The 17,839-nt window shown below is 30.6% G+C and overlaps 1 protein-coding gene across 2 annotated transcripts in view; it reads right to left on the bottom strand.

Annotated features, from left to right (window-relative positions):
• Positions 1-17,839, bottom strand: part of srl (sarcalumenin) — a 51,694-nt gene that overhangs the window by 17,857 nt on the left and 15,998 nt on the right. For both annotated transcript variants that reach the window (XM_073837242.1, XM_073837250.1), the window contains exons 2-3: positions 7,665-7,760; positions 3,806-3,901 (exon numbers count right to left, since the gene is read on the bottom strand). In XM_073837242.1, the coding sequence (XP_073693343.1) occupies positions 3,806-3,901; positions 7,665-7,760 (192 nt within the window). The remainder of the gene's footprint in view (positions 1-3,805; positions 3,902-7,664; positions 7,761-17,839) is intronic.

Below are 17,839 nucleotides of genomic sequence, written 5' to 3'. Positions count from 1 at the left end.
GTGTTTGTGTAAATGTTTATCAATTTTGGCACTTATTATTTGCGATATATTTTTTTGATAAGTCATATGAAGCATTGCTGAATGTCAAAAACATCAAAAGTTCAACCCATCCAAAAGCACACTTTCTGTATGAATAATTCAAAACGGACGATATCCATGAGACATTTGTACAGACTCAAGCACATAGAGCTCTTATATAAAGCGAGGGCTGTTGAGAAACTCCTGATTGCTTTCAGATGGAGGCTTCGCTCCTCGGGCAGTAATAAGAAAGCCTTGTGTTTTCTATTTTAACTCCCTCTCTCTCTCTCTTTCTTTCCTCCTCTGTTTTCTGGCCCCCCTCGGCCGCCTCTGGACGAACACCAGCGCTACAGCTGTGGAATGACGAAGCGCATATGTGTCGGATACGCCAACGCCTTTAGCTTCAATTCATCTAGCTAGGGATTTGATTTAGCAGCTCTGATGTATCTGGAACTTTGAATGTGAGGGAAATGAAATACTCATATGAAAGAACCACATTTGCTGATGCACACGTCACAGAAAATTATGAATAAATATTACTGGGGCCAGAACACAAATAGTGTGAGTTTAGGGACTGGTCATTCGAAACTATTTATAAATTATTATATTAGTGTTTAATTATTTGACAAAGCAGCCCTGGGTTCTTCCTTATGAATATGATTATGGCAGCTTGAATGCGGAGAGGGATGGTTTGGGTGATGGAGGATGATATAATGGAGATGAATAACCAATCAACATTCATATAATGCTAAACTACCCTCAAAAAGATATTTTTAGCCTCAATTTAAGATTTATGTATTTGAGTTGCATATAAAATTTCATTTGATTTGGACTGCAGTTTTGACAAACTTAATGTGACGCATATTTGTCAGTCACATACTGTAGAAATAAAACGGGTAAGAATTTGCAATTTGTTTATATATTTACAATACATAATTCCTAATAAAATATAGCTCGTTCCACAGCTATAGCCATATTTTAAACATGTTCATGCAAAATGTAATTAATTTTACAGTGAACAGATTTATGCTGATTCGAAACAGTATTATTTTGGTATCATTATTTATATTTAATTTTCACAGAGAACAGATTTATGCACAATATTTTAACGTTTTTATTTTGATATTTTCAGTTTTCATTTTAATTTGGAAGTTTTACTTGTTGTGGTTTTGTCATTTTTATAATTTTTTTATTTGTCTATATGGTTTTTAGTCATTTTTCTATCTCTTTTAGTTTGAGTTAATTTAGTGCAATACAATCAAGTTAATACAATATAATATACTTTTTTATATATACATTTTTTTATTTTACTTTCAGCTGAAGTTATAGTAATTTGTTGTGTTTTTGTCTTTTTAATTACATGAAAACATGTCTATATTGATTTAATTTCTTTTAGTTTTATTATTTTACTACATAAAGTTAAAAGAATTTAATAATTTTTATTTTAGTTTTAGTTTTTATTTTAAGCTTAATTAATTTGTTGCCATTTTCATTAGTAGATAGAATTTTTTTTCTGGTGTAGTTATTTGTACAAGTTAAATTAAAAAAAAAGTTTTCTTGGCAACACGCTAAAATAAAACAAGTTTATATTTTATTACATTTTCATATTCATGTTTTTTTAACTGAATAAATGTAAATGATTTCACAGTGAGCAGATTTATGTTGAATACTTTGACATTTATATTTTATTTTGGTTTTAGTTTCAGTTATTTAAATACATTCAAGTTAAATGAATATATTATATATCTTTTAAACATGTCTACATAGATTTAATACATTTTTATTTTTTGTTTTAGCCATTTTACATAAAGTTAAACGAAAAAGACTTGCAGAATATTTAGAAGTTTTTATTTTATAGTTTCAATTCTCATTTTAATTTTAAAGTTTTATTGTGTTTTTGTCATTTTTATTAGTTTTTTATTTGTCTGTATAGTTTTAACAGATTTATTTCAGTTTTAGTTTCAGTTATTTTAGTAGAATCAAGTTAAATGAAAAAATATATTTTTCAGTTCCTATTTTACTTTCAGCTGAAGTTTTAGTAATTTGTTGTAATATTTAATTTTAATATTTGTTTTGTCTTTTAAATTAGTTTTTGTTTTTAAATATATCTATATAAATATAATTAATTTTTATTTCAGGTTTAGTTATTGTACTGTAATTTTCTAGCAATTTTGGTCATTTTGTGTCTTTTTAATTAGTTTTTGTATTAAAACATGTCTACATAGATTTCATTTTTTCATAAGTTTTAGTTGTTTCACTACATAAAGATAAATGAAAAAATATATATTTTATTTTGAAGTTTTTATTTTTATATTTTCAGTAATTTGCTGTGTTTTTGTAATTTGTATTAGTTTTTTGTCTATAACGTTTTTATTAATTTTTATTTCAGTTGTAGTTTGTTGTTTTAGAACAACCAAGCTAAATGAAACAATACATATTTTCAGTTTTTATTTTACTTTCAGCTGAAGTTTTAGTAATTTGTTGTAATCTTTTAGTAATTTTAATTATTCTTTTTAATTAATTTTTGGTTATGATAAAAAAATAAGCTTAATTCATTTTTATTTCAGTTTTATTTAAGTCAAATTTATAAAAAAAATATATATTTTAAAATTATTTTATTTTGTCTAGATAGAAATTCATATATTAAGCAATTCTTTTATTTTAGTTTTAGTTGTTTATCTACATAAAGTCAAATGAAAAAAATTATGCTCAATATTTTGAAGTTTTTATTTTGAGATTTTCAAATTTTACTAATTTGTTCTGTTTTTGTCATTTTTATTTGTTTTTTATTTCAGTTTTTATTTTACTTTTAACTTTAAAGTTTTAATAATTTGTTGTATTTTATTTAGTAAATTGAATAATTTGTTGTCTTTTTATTTAGTTTTAGATTTCATTTTATTTCCATTTTACTAGTCATTTTAGTACATCAAGTTAAACAATAATTTAATTGGTTTTTATTTTAATTTAATTATTGTGTATTTAAAGTAACAATTTTATTATGGTTTTAGTAAATGTAATTAATTTTTGGTTATAATCAAAAAATATGCTTAATTCATACATTAAGTCAAATTTATAAAAAAGATATATTTTAAAATTATTACATTTTTATCTAGATAGTCATATATTAAGCAATTTAGTTTTAGTTGTTTATCTACATGAAGTTTTGATATTTTCAAATTTTACAAATTTGATCTGTTTTTGTCATTTTTATTTATTTTTTAGTTTACTTTTTTAATTATTTTATTACATAAAGTTAAAAATATATATTTTCCATGTTTATTTTAATTAAAGCTTTATTAATTTGTTGTGTGTTTTTTTTTTGCCATTTTTACTATTTTTATAGGTATATCTATATAGATATAATTAATTTTTATTTCAGTTTTACTTTTACTTATATAGTTAAATAATAATTATAATTATAAGTTAAATAAAAATGAGAAATGTTTCAATAAGCTAAAATAAAATGAGTTTTATTTTATTTTAATTAACATTTATTTAAAGTAAAAAAAATGTTATGGTTTTAATTAACTGTAATAACTCTTATTCAATGCTATTTGATAAATGAAACATTTGATTTTTAATTTGAAACTGAGTGCAGAAATCTTAAGAAACCCATTTCTTATCTGTTTCATTCATGTCTGACTGACAAATATGCATCACACCACAATTGATCACTTTATGGTAACATTTCATATGCATGTCAAATTCATGTTAAACTGAGGTCTAAATATTTTTTGAGAGTAGACAAGCACACACGAGACAGCGGTGTAAAGCGGGCTGACGGTACCTGAGATCTCATGCTGTCTCAGCTCATTGTACTTGTAGGCCTGCTCCATGGGCCTGATGGAGTTGTGGTAGATCTTCCTCAGCCTCTGCAAAGCAGCTGAAAGATGAAAACAGAACAAACAAAGAGCGAAAGCTGAGTATGACATCCACCAGCAGACACGGGGCAGAGCGCAGAAAGGAAAGACCGCAGATGGTGTTGTGGATAAAGCGTTTGGGAAGGAAATGAGAGGAGACACTAGTGTAAACAGACCTAAAAACATCTACGTGCCTTTCGGAGGTAGTAGTCGAGTTTGGAACGGATACGGTGAGTCAGATAACAACTTTCTCCTGGTAGCCCATGCGACATATGGACTAAATAATCCATTGTTGAACTTTTATGGCGAGTTCAGTTCACAAGCAGCGATGACTCAATGTGATTTCATGCTTCGTGGCCTACAAGCTGCTCAAAACATAGTTTAGCTGAAGGTTTTGCTTTTGTGCCAGATACAGGCTGCTGTGATTGTAAAAACTAATTATGTGATAGTTTACTTAAAAAGATTTGCCTCCGCAATGAGTTTCAGTATTGTAGTTTTAGTGAGCACCTATTTCAGCTTAAAAACTTTAGTTGAGTTGCTGACTTACATTTTTAAGTATAATCAACTTGGCTTTACAATTCATTTCAACTTAAATCCAATTAAACCAACTTAAAAATCAAGTTGAATTTATTCACACGAACTTATAATTTATTTATTTTTTTGATTAATTAATGTTGCCATAACTTACATAAGTTGTCATGACTTACTGATTATATATATATATATATATATATGCTGTATATATACGTATTTTTACATGCACTGTAAAAAAAAAAAAAAAAAAAGCCGTAAAATTTACGGTAAAAAACCGGCAGCTGTGGTTGCCAGAATTTTACCGTAAAAAATACGGTAGCAATGTTTTAGGTTTTACAGTTTTCAGGTAACATTTACAGGTAAATACCGTAATTTCACTGATATAATGGTAATGTAACAACCTTTTGAAGTACTGAAATCTGTTTTTAACTTTTGTAAGACACTGATAACCACCAAAAGCAGGTGGTGATGACAACATCACATGATGAACCAAAACCCATTATTTTTGAAAAATAATATATATAGAAGGTGCACAGTGTCATTCACACAAACACTAAACACCATCATGGTAACGCACATAAAACTGAAATAATGCAAAAAACATTAATTTAACAACATTAAATGTAACATACAACCCTAATGTACAAAACTGATAAGAAAAAATAAAGAAGAAACAGTTATTTTAACAAAAAAACATCAAATAAAGAAAAATGAAACATTCTGAGAATGTAAATTAACGGTTATTCACGGTAAATTTACGTTCTTTTTCCACTTCCAAAAACGGTATGGTACCGTAAAACTACATGCACAGTTTTTCACCGTATATAGAAGGGGAACTTACCGTTAACCATTTCACAGGTTTGTACCGTAGCATTTTTACAGTTTTTTACCGTTAAATTCACGGTCATTTTTTACAGTGTGGTATTTATATATTATTAGCATATCTATTAATATTTTGAGTGTTCATTTTTTATATTTTCAGTTTAAAGTTTAATTTAACATTAAGTTATGTGATTTTGTCATTTTTATTTTTATTATTATATTTAAATATTTCTATTTGTATTTTTGTATTTCCATTTTAATTTCACGTATTTTATACTAAAATTACAATTTTGTAATTTTTTAAAGGTTTTTCATCTAATATTTATATTCAAATATGCCAAAAGGGGATTGAAAGGGAGCTGCAGAAAATGTCAAATGTTTTTAAGATATCAAAATTAATTAATAGAATATTATTTGTATATTGATATTAACATATTTTATTTGTTACTTAAAATTAAATTGTTAATTTTTGCACATTAATAGAATTCTATAACATTAAAATTTTACTAAATCACAGAAATCATGTAAGATTTTATTTTTTCTGAATAAAATTTTCTTTTCATGTTTACGTCTTTTTTCTATTTAAATTTCACACATTTTTATACGTTAACAAACTTTTTTTTTTTTTTTTTTTGTATTTTTTAATTTTAGGTTTTTAATCTAATATTTTCAATTCTATTTAATTCACGAACATGATTTTTAATAGTTTTAGAAAACAACGACAAAGATGCCAAAAGGGGATTCAAAGGGAACTGCAGAAAATTTTAAATGTTTTTTTTTAAGATATCAAAGTTGCCGTATTAACTTACAATATTATTTTTATATTAATACTATTTTTTTTAATGTAATAATAAGATTAAATGGTTAAGCACATTTATAGTATTCAATAACTGTTTCACTTTTTTTTTTTTTTTATATTTTAACAAACTTTTTTTTTGTGGATTTTTTAATTTTAGGTTTTTCATCTTATATTTATATTCAATTCAATTAATGAAAATTATTTTTAATAGTTTTAGTAAACAATAACAAATGGAGCTGCAGAAAATATAAAATGTTTTTTTTTTTATATCAAAGTTGCCATATTAACTTACAATATTATTTTATATTAATAGTAATATATTTTATTTATTATTACAATTAAATGTTTAGTTTTAGCACATTTGTAAAATGTAATAACATTACAATTTTATGATTACACAGAAATAATGTATTTATTCTGAATAAATTTGAAATGAAAATGTTTCTTTTCATGTTTACATGTCTATTTAATTTATTTTAGGAAAATATATTTTCTTTATAATATCACATGTATTATTTTTCTTATACAGTATAAATTACATTTTCTATTTAAGAAAGGAGGACTCTTGTGAAGAGATAAGTTTAATTTTATTTTAAGATTTAGCTATTTTGTTGTAAGATTTTGTCCTTTTTGTTATTTTTTTATGCATGCATATATATATTAATACATTTCATTTATTTACAAAATGGCAAATTTTCAGCACATTTACAGAATTCAATAACATTACAGTTTTATACTACTAATGAAAATGGAAATCATTAGAAATTATATTTACTGTGAATAAATTTAAAATAAAAATGCTTCTTTTTTTAGGTTTACATATCTAACATTAATAATGGATATAAAAATATTTTTAAATATATATTAATAATTTGTTTTGGCTTTAATGTAATTGTTCACACAGAAGTCACTTAATTTATTTTAATTAGTTATATCACTTAATTCATCATATCACTTCCTTTTTTTCTTCTTATTTTCCTTTATATATTTATATATTTTTTATTTCAGATTTAATTTCAGTCCAACCTAAACTTTTTTTATTTTACTTTTTTATTTTAATTGTAAGTTCTTTGTTTAATATTTATATTAATATATATATATATATTAATTTTTTAAATAATAATTATAATAATAATATTTTTTTTTTAAATAATTTTAGTAAACAGCAACAAAGGTGTTAAAAGGGGTTCATAAGGAAGCTGCAAAAAATGTAAAATGTTTTTTAAGATATCAAAGTTATATTAACTTATAATATTACTTTTATATAAATACTAATATATTTTATTTATAAAAAAAAATATTTTAGCACATTTACAGAATTTAATAACATTACAATACTCAGAAATAATTAAAAGTTTGAATAATTTATTATATTGTGGATAAATTTAAATTTAAAAAGTATTTTAGGTTTACATATTTAACTTTAACAATGGATAGAATAAATAAAATAAAATAAATAAATTCTCTTGGTTTAAACCAGTTACACTGTTTCTTTTCAGCAGGCTTGTGTGAAAGGATGCTTAACCCAAGCTTAGTCAACATTCACCTGCTAGCATACTGTCAAAACCCAGTGAACTGAAACTGTGTGTTTATGTGAGTATCTGTCTAAGACACAGGCTTCATGTCCTCACCAGCATAATCTCCTGCTTTCTCATCCGCCGCGAGCCTCAGAGTTTCCTCGATGTGAGATCTGTCTCTCAGGATGGATTCCAGAACGGCTTCCTCCTCTGCAGAGAAACCAAAAGGACATACGTTAAAAACTTCCTCCGAAGCCTTAGGAAATCTTGCCCAGCGAGCCACAGCGGACTGTAATTGACTGCAGCAGGTCTTCCTGAGGTCTCTGTGATTAGTATCCTGTGATAAAATAGTCCTTTTAGGACAGGCTATCTGTTATTTGTGCGCTTTCCAGACGGATAAACAGGAATTTACAAAGAGTTTTACAGACTTTAAAACACCTTGTAAAAGGTTAATATGACCAAATGTGCATGGCTGGCCCAGATTGTAGTCATTTGTCTTAGAATAAACTTGAAAACAAATGCACAAATTTTAAAGGCCTCTTCACACCAAGGATGATAACTATAATGATAAAGGGAAACCTATTAGGACTTGTATGACATAACTGATGTCTCTTACTAAAATATGTAGTATAAAAACCCTGAAAGATGTATCTATCTATCATTATTTTTATATTAAAAGTTATTTTAAAAATCTACAACATTTTATACATATTTAGGTCTATGGGGGGGGCGCCATTTTTTCGAAGACGTCAAATGGTTGCACTCTGTGAGCTACTGGCACTATCTTTTGTTATTTTTGTTATTCCACAACTCGGAAAATAAAATACTGATACGATGACCACAGCTACTAATAGAGCTTACAGGTGGCGATGGATGTAAGTGTAGACTTAAACCAAATGCTATACCATCGTTTTCCCCCCAAAGAGAGTAAAAACGCCCCTGGATTGAGAGTAAAATCGCCACTGAGAAACTCCTTCAGTGTCTGCGGCATCATGACAAGCATCGGCATGTTTACATCCTGCCAGGATGGCATCTAGCATTTCCTGTCTCTGCCGTTTGTGAGCTCTTTCAGTAGCTGTGGTCGACTAAAAGCCCCAAAGGTATCAGGGCTAAAGTGGAAAGAACAAAGACGCTGGTCTTTAGGAAGTTTTATTCGTTCACAGGCATCTTTCCATTCTTTTCTCCTCTTCTTATCGCTAGGAAAAGCAGTGAAGACTTACATTGCTTCTCTTGTCACCCTTTGACTGAGAATTACAACCATGTGGCATCGTATCAGTATTTTATTTTTCGAGTTGCTTATTCAGAGTTGTGTTGCGGTAAAAATAGCAACAGGTATCGCAAGTAGCTCACGAAGTGCAACCATTTTATATGATTGAAGTAATGATTTAAAATAATGTAAATCTTTAATGGGTTTTCTACTACAAATTTCAGAAAGAGACATCATTTACAAGTCTTAACCGTATAGTTCACCCAAAAATGAAAATTTGATGTTTATCTGCTGGGCATCCAAATAGTAGGTGACTTTGTTTCTTCAGTAGAACACAAACAAAGATTTTTAACTCAAACCGTTGCAGTCTGTCAGTCATATGTGACCCTGGAGCACAAAACCAGTCTTAAGTCGCTGGGGTATGTTTGTAGCAATAGCCAAAAATACACTGTATGGGTCAAAATTATTGATTTTTCTTTTATGTCAAAAATCATTAGGAAATTAAGTAAAGATCATGTTCCATGAAGATTTTTTGTAAAATTCCTACTATAAATATATCAAAATTGAATCTTTGATTAGTAATATACATTGTTAAGAACTTAATTTGGAGAACTTTAAAGGTGATTTTCTCAGTATTTAAATTTTTTTGCACCCTCAGATTCCAGATTTTCAAATAGATGTACCTCGGCCAAATATTGTCCTATCCTAACAAACCATACATCAATAGAAAGCTTATTTATTGACCTTTCATATGATGTATACATCAAGTTTTGTAACATTTAACCTTATGACTGGTTTTGTGGTCCAGGGTCACATATAATGACAGTCAATGGTTGCCAAATCTTTAGGAGTAAAAAAACATACACAGACAAAACCAAATTAAACCCATACAGCTGAACGTTGTGATGGATCAGAGGTAAATAATGATATAAATACTGTTAAGTTTCTTGCACAGGCCGATCGTTATGTGTCTTAAAGGAGAACTCCGGGTGTGATATTGACCTAAAGTGTATTGAATCATGATACCGAGTGTGAACGTACCTTGCATATCTCATCTCGTCTTGTCCACTGCAGTCCGAAATCTGGGGTCAGTTAGCCGATGCTCACAACAGGTTGTCAATGAGAGTCAATAGGGCATCGAAGTAGCCATGTAAATAAATCACTGTTTTATGCCATTTACGAGGCACAAAGTAGCTCCACACTTCATTGGTAGACTTCCAAGGGCCCTGACATTTAAAACGAGACATTGAGAACTCAGAAAAAGCACCGGTAGTTTATTTACAAGACGATTTATACAGACAATAACTGCAAGAAAAAATCTGGTCACCGGCATCTTGAATTTAGGCACGATAAGTCGAGTGACGAGCAGGAAGGAACTTATCAGGTTATCAACTTATCAGGTTGTAGTTTCCTTCGTGCTCGACACTCGACTTATCGTGACTAAATTCAAGATGGCGGCGACCGGATTTATTTACATGGCTACTTCGATGCCCTATTGACTCTCATTGACAACCTGTTGTGAGCATCGGCTAACTGACCCCAGATTTCGGACTGCAGTGGACAAGACGAGATGAGATATGCAAGGTACGTTCACACTCGGTATCATGATTCAATACGCTTTAGGTCAATATCACACCGGACTTCTCCTTTAAGACCACTGGTGTAAAGTATTTGAGTAAATGGACTTCGTTACTGTACTTAAGTATTTTTTTGGCTACTTTTTACTTGTACTGAGTATCAAAAATATAAGCAACTTTTACTCTCTACTCGACTACATTTTTTATGTAATATATGTACTCTTTACTCCACTACATTTGAACGTACACTTACCGTTACTCATTGCATTGTGATTGTGCACGACAAGTCGGCATCTTTTTCTGCTATGGGTAATTTCTTGAGCGGAAGAGGCGATATATGGCCATCTGCAGGGTGCTGAAGGTACTGGATGCTATTTACCTATGTGCTAAATGAGACTACTCCACATGAACGTGAACGGAATCTCTGTGCGGAATTCAAAATCCCCATGTGAGTAATGTTATAATGTACAGTAATGATGCTATGCGTTTTCTTTTAAAGTTTCTTTCAGAGACTTTATGCCCTTTTCCATCAGCAAAAGTGAATATTTGTAGGCTATGCCATCAAGGCATCGTGAATTGTCAGATGAAATAATGGATTTTTTTTTTTACTATTCATTCAAAAATGTGAAACAGGAGGGATGGCAAATCATTACAAATCAATGCAAATTGTTTTATCCTATGAAACTTTTATATCCCAAATAATTAGAATCTATATTTTTCTATAATCAGTTACTTTAAATAGTTTTAAACAAGGTTTTAACATTAAACAAATTTAAACATTTATTTGGAATAATATGTGTTCTAGTATTGTGTATATAATTTGGGGCATTAGGCAATATTTTATATACTTTTATCAGTAATGTGAATTCTTTTTTCTTTTCTTTTTTTGGAAACTTTGTGGAATGCTAAGATAAAATATTTTCAACTGAATAAGTGAATATATGCTTAATTTTAAATGCACTAAAAATGCTTTTAAATTAATTTTTCAATTTTTAAACAGTTTTTGAGTTTGACTGAGACTGACTTGTTCTGCCATTTTGAAACATTAAGTAGTTCAATTTCATTTCTATATTAGGATTTAAATAAATTCTCACAAATAAACGGTTTCTTGTTATAGGGCCTACACATTTCTTTGTGTTCTTTGAGCCTACGTTCAGTACGAGTAAAATACTTAAGTTCTTTTAAAATCGGATACTTTAAGACTTTTACTCAAGTCTTATTGGAATTGGTGACTTGTAACTTGTAACGGAGTAATTTTTACAGTAAGGTATCTGTATTTTTACTCAAGTATGGTTTTCAGGTACTCTTTACACCTCTGTTTAAGACCTCAAAGTATCGTCACGAGCCGCAGGGTTTAATTTAGTTTTGTCTATGTATGTTTTTTACTCTTAAAGATTTGGTGCCCATTGACTACCATTATATGACTGACAGACTGCAACGGTTTGAGTTAAAAAAACAAAGTCGCCTACATCTTGGATGCCCTGGGGGTAAGCAGATAAACATCCAATTTTAATTTTTGGGTGAACTATCCCTTTAATACCAAGGGTTCCCATTAACAGCATAATCATTTGCTTTCATTTACAGTTTCTGAATCTAATTTATTTGCACGTGCATTTTTCTTTAAATAGTTGTAAGAATGATGCTATGCGGTTGCTACGCTGTTGAGTATCTTTTATACATCTATTTATCTATCTTTTGTACATTTTGTACATAAGTCTAAAAAAGCAACAGCACACATTCTCTCAATAAATAACAAATTAGGGCTGTTCATACTTGAAATAGTTGTTTTGCTTCACCTTTTTTACAAACTGCTCATAATTTAACTGGGATCAGCCATTAATCCTATACATGAACTTACGTTTCACACTGTATGTTCCTACTGTAAATCCCAGGTTAACGTTCTCATTTGTGACCCTGGAGCACAAAACCAGTCTTAAGTCGCTGGGGTATATTTGTAGCAATAGCCAAAAATACATTGCATGGGTCAAAATTTTTGATTTTTCTTTTATGCCAAAAATCATTAAGAAATTAAGTAAAGTTCATGTTCCATGAATATTTTTTTGTAAAATTCCTACTGTAAACATATCAAAATGTAATTTTTGATTTGCAATATGCATTGTTAAGAACCTAATTTGGACAACTTTAAAGGTGATTTTCTCAGTACTTTTGATTTTTTTGCATCCTCAGATTTCTGATTTCAAATAGATGTATCTCAGCCAAATATTGTCCTATCCTAACAAACCATATACCAATAGAAAGCTTATTTATTGAGCTTTCATATGATGCATAAATCTCAGTTTTGTCAAATTTAACCTTATGACTGGTTTTGTGGTCCAGGGTCACATTTGCAAAATTGCGATGTCACTGTCATTGACTGGACAAACTCAGCACGCGACCGCTTTGCATAACGACTCTATTATTGCGCGTTCATATTGACAGCACTGAACACAAACCACGCCATTGACTGAACTGAACGAAACTCGCATATTTTGCTGATTATTGCTGCTGAAAATGGTCGATTATTGTCATGTTTTGGGCTGTACTAAAAAAAACATTTAAAAGTACTACAGACTGCCAAAAGTTATAACAAATCAAGGAGAAGAGTGAAAAAACCGTCTGAGGAACAAAAGGCGTTTGTGGTTGGCCAAACTGAACCACGATTTCCAGGACAAGAATTCTTGACAGCATTTGTGTTTGTTCTTATCATTTCCGGTCAGGTAGTTGAAATATTAGGGTAATATCTTAATTAATACTGCTCGTACATATCTTTACCACCTATTCACTTTAGATTGTCAAAATATTGCGTCCTTTCCTGTTTACTAAGTCCTTCTCTATATGATTTAGCAGCTTCCACGCGTTTTTCCATGGTTTAGACAACATAAATTAGCAGAACAACGTATTCAGTAGTACATTTACCATACATAATAATCAATGCTGTTGTTTATATCTGAGTATCTCCAATGTGGCTGACCAAACCGTGACGTAAGTGTGAACCCTCTATTATATATTGCAGACTGAACTATCAAGAATGGACATTTCGGACAATCAAGGTAAGAGTAAGATGTTCCCTTCTTCACTCCAACGGACGCCTTTTTTGTCACCATTCAACATTTTCGCCTCAAACGCTGAAACGATTATATATATATAAATATATATATATATAAACAATTGTATAAGTGGGATTTCTGTGACTATCCAAAGCACATGACTTTGTGGCATGTGATTGTCTCTTGGTTGATGAGCTTCTAGCAGTAACATTCTTCTAACGTCGAATTGTTTCGCACTCTACAAGTTTGGTTTCGAGAATCTGGATAAATGCAAAAAGCAGTACTAACCCCAGTTAAAAAGCATACTAACACTGCATCTACAAATGTAAAATGTGTAGCTTGATCCCCGGGGATCAAGTGCAGCTTTCATTTATGTCTATCCACCTTGTTTTAGCCATATGGGTTGGGCTTCTGGTCTTGTCCGTGTCCAGCTATTTTTAGCTGTACAAAACAGCTTGTTTTGCTGCTTGATATTGCAACTTGGTTTTTCTTACCATATTATTTTAATGTATTATCTCAATTATGAACACACTGGTTTGTAGTGCAGTTTTACCATTTACTGCATGTCAAGTAAGTGCGTCAACCTAAGAATATTGTCTTTGGATTTCTGTTCATGTGGTAGCTCTGTATATTTCAATAGCATCGCTATCTAAGAGTAATTTAGCCGGTAAAGTGGATTTTCATTCATAAATCCGTCAGATCACTGTGGAAATACAACCGGAAGACAGCAAACATAGTGCTACACAGGTTTTGCGTGACTTTCTAAATCAAATCTCACCCATAGGCCTACTTCTGTGTTGAATAAGATGGATAACACAAGTTTGAAGCAATAGTTCACCTAAAAATGAAAATTCTGTCATTAATTACTTACCCTCATGTTGTTCAAAACCTGAAAGAACACATTCATCTTCAGAACACAAATTAAAATATTTTTGATGAAATCCAAGAGCTTTCTGACCTTGTATAGACTGCAACACATCTGCCACGTTCAAGGCCCCGAAAGGTAGTAAGAACATTGTTTTAATAGTCCATGTTACTGTAATTTGATCAAACTATGAGAATACTTTTCATGCAGAAAGAAAACAATTTTATTAAACAATTCCTTATCTTCCATGTCAGTATTTGATGCGAAATAAAAGTATATATAAATAAAAGTATAATAGTAGCCTCATAAAATTAAAAAAGAACCACTGATGTCACATTTACTATTTTAACAATGTCCTTGAATGTGCTTGTGTTGCTGTCTATGGAGGGTCAGAAAGCTCTTGGATTTCATCAAAAATATCTTCATTTGTCTTCCAAAGATGAACGAAGGTCTCACAGGTTTTGAACATAATTAAAGACAGAATTTTCATTTTTGGATGCACTATGTCTTTAGTTAACATGAGTTATGCTTTGCCTTATCTTAACTGTTATTTGCTGTCAACATTTGTCTAGCACACTTCTCATCGGGGCATTGTTGTACTATTAATGTCAGACTATTGATATTCATGCCACAATCTTCCCCCTGTTCATAGATATTTACCCACAATGCCTCGGGCGTTCCTGCCAGGCTGCTGTTATCAAGACCCAAGACATAAATGGAGCCTAATGGGAAGGCACCGTGCCTCCATGTTTATATTTAGCAGCGCTGCCATTCATTACAAGTTCGTCAAATATTAACAGCCAGACATCTCTTTTGGCGGAAGGAGATGAGAGAACACAACAACATCCATTGCGTATCCTGTTTAACATTACATTACGGATTTGTTTTGACAATTTGATCAGAGTATCAAATCTAAAAATAAAACCAAACCATGATATAATGCTCTAGAAATATTTTGTATTATTATCAATGTTGAAAACAGTTGCACTGCTTAATATTTTTTATATTTGGAAGCCTTAATACATTGTTTCAGGATTCGTTGAGGAATAGATGGTTTAAAAGAACAGCATCTATTTGAAGTTTGTGACTTTGATTTGTCTTATTTTAGAGTATCAAATCTAAAAATAAAAACAACCAATGGTCAAGAGTAATGTAGCCTTGGTTTCATAACACACTGCTGTTGGTGTATATGGGGACTCCCTGGTTTCATAACAAGCAGGAGCTTTAATGATGGACACATGGCTACCAAATGGTTGGATTATATGCTGATAAGAGAGATAACAGACCCTAAATATATCTAGCAGTGGGCAGCTGGCCTTATGCACTCAACAACACACTGTATCACTTCTGTTTCATACTGTTTTCTGTGCATGTTTACCAGCAGAACACATTAAATTTACCTCAGAATGCTAATTGTGCCTAGTTTCAACAGAGATAATAATAATGTTTCTTAAACATCAAATCAGCATATTAAAGTGATTTCTGAAGGATCATGTGACACTGAAGACTAGAGTATAGATGCTGAAAATTCAGCTTTGCATCACAGGAATAAATTACATTTTAAAATATAGTCAAATAGAAAACAGTTATTTTATATTGTGAAAATATTTCACAATTTAATGTGTTTTTTTTTTACTGTATTTTTTTATCTAATAAATACAGCCGAGTTGAGCAGAAGAGACAAAACATTGAAAATTTACCACAAGGTTGCTCTCATTTCATCGCAATTGTTCAATTCAACCCAATACGCTGACTCTATTTAGCGTTCGGTGTACTCGCTGCTATGCGCTTTGCCTGGAAAGCTCTAGAAGTGAAGTTTGGCTCATTCGCATGTAGTCCAGCTCATCTGTCATCCCTTCCCACAATCCCCCTAGCGGCCCGTACAGCTAAACGGCGTATTTATTTTGTTCTCGGGTGTCCATTGGCATTTATTTGCTTATCTGAAACTAGCTTAGGCATGCGTTAGCCTTCCTCGCCGGCTGCCGACGGAAATAACTGACAGCTCAAGTAATATATGCCTAATCAACCTGCATCAGCACGAACGTAAAAACCATCTGTGAATGTGGGCCAGCCAGGTTTCTGAAGAGTCCAGCATCTGTTTACATCTTACCAGGATATAGCTATAGAGTTCAGCTCAGGCTGATCACAACAACCATGGGTTCATGTTGTTTGCTATAAGTGAGTTTGAACTGAATTGAACTAATTTCTGTCTGTCTATCATTCAATCTATCGTTCAATCTATCTACCATTCTGGCTTTCTATCTATCTGTCGTTCTGTTCTATCGATATTGTTCAATCTATCTGTCATTCTGGTTGTCAATGTCTATCTGTCTAGTCTATCTATCATTCTATCGTTCAATCTATCATTCTATCGTTCAATCTATCATTCTGTCAATCGTTCTATCTTTTTATTGTTCTATCATTCTATTGTTCAGTCTATCTATCATTCTGGCTGTCTATCTATCTATCATTCTATTGTTCAATCTATCATTCTGTCAATCGTTCTATCTTTTTATTGTTCTATCATTCTATTGTTCAATCTATCTATCATTCTGGCTGTCTATCTATCTATCATTCTATTGTTCAATCTATCTATCATTCTGGCTGTCTATCTATCTATCATTCTATTGTTCAATCTATCATTCTGTCAATCGTTCTATCTTTTTATTGTTCTATCATTCTATTGTTCAATCTATCTATCATTCTGGCTGTCTATCTATCTATCATTCTATTGTTCAATCTATCTATCATTCTGGCTGTCTATCTATCTATCATTCTATTGTTCAATCTATCATTCTGTCAATCGTTCTATCTTTTTATTGTTCTATCATTCTATTGTTCAATCTATCTATCATTCTGGCTGTCTATCTATCTATCATTCTATTGTTCAATCTATTTATCACTCTGTCTATTGTTCTATCTATCATTCTGGCTATCTATCTACCATTCTATTGTTCAATCTATCTATCATTCGGTCTATTGTTCTATCTATCATTCTGGCTGTTTATCTATCATTCTATTGTTCAATCTATTTATCACTCTGTCTATTGTTCTATCTATCATTCTGGCTATCTATCTATCATTCTATTGTTCAATCTATCTATCATTCGGTCTATTGTTCTATCTATCATTCTGGCTGTCTATCTATCATTCTATCGTTCAATCTATCTATCACTCTGTCTATTGTTCTATCTATCATTCTGGCTATCTATCTATCATTCTATTGTTCAATCTATCTATCATTCGGTCTATTGTTCTATCTATCATTCTGGCTGTCTATCTATCATTCTATCGTTCAATCTATTTATCACTATGTCTATTGTTCTATCTATCATTCTGGCTATCTATCTATCTATCTATCTATATATCATTCTATTGTTTAATCTATCTATCATTCTGGCTGTCTATCTATCATTCTATTGTTCAATCTATCTATCATTCGGTCTATTGTTCTATCTATCATTCTGGCTATCTATCTGTTGTTCTGTTGTTCAATCTGTTTATCACTCTGTCTATTGTTCTATCTATCACTCTGGCTGTCTATCTATCATTCTATTGTTCAATCTATCTATCATTCTGGTTGTCTATCTATC

This window comes from Garra rufa, chromosome 1 (genome assembly GCF_049309525.1).
Source record: "Garra rufa chromosome 1, GarRuf1.0, whole genome shotgun sequence".
Lineage (NCBI taxonomy): Eukaryota > Metazoa > Chordata > Actinopteri > Cypriniformes > Cyprinidae > Garra > Garra rufa.
This window is presented reverse-complemented; position numbering and strand designations above follow the sequence as displayed.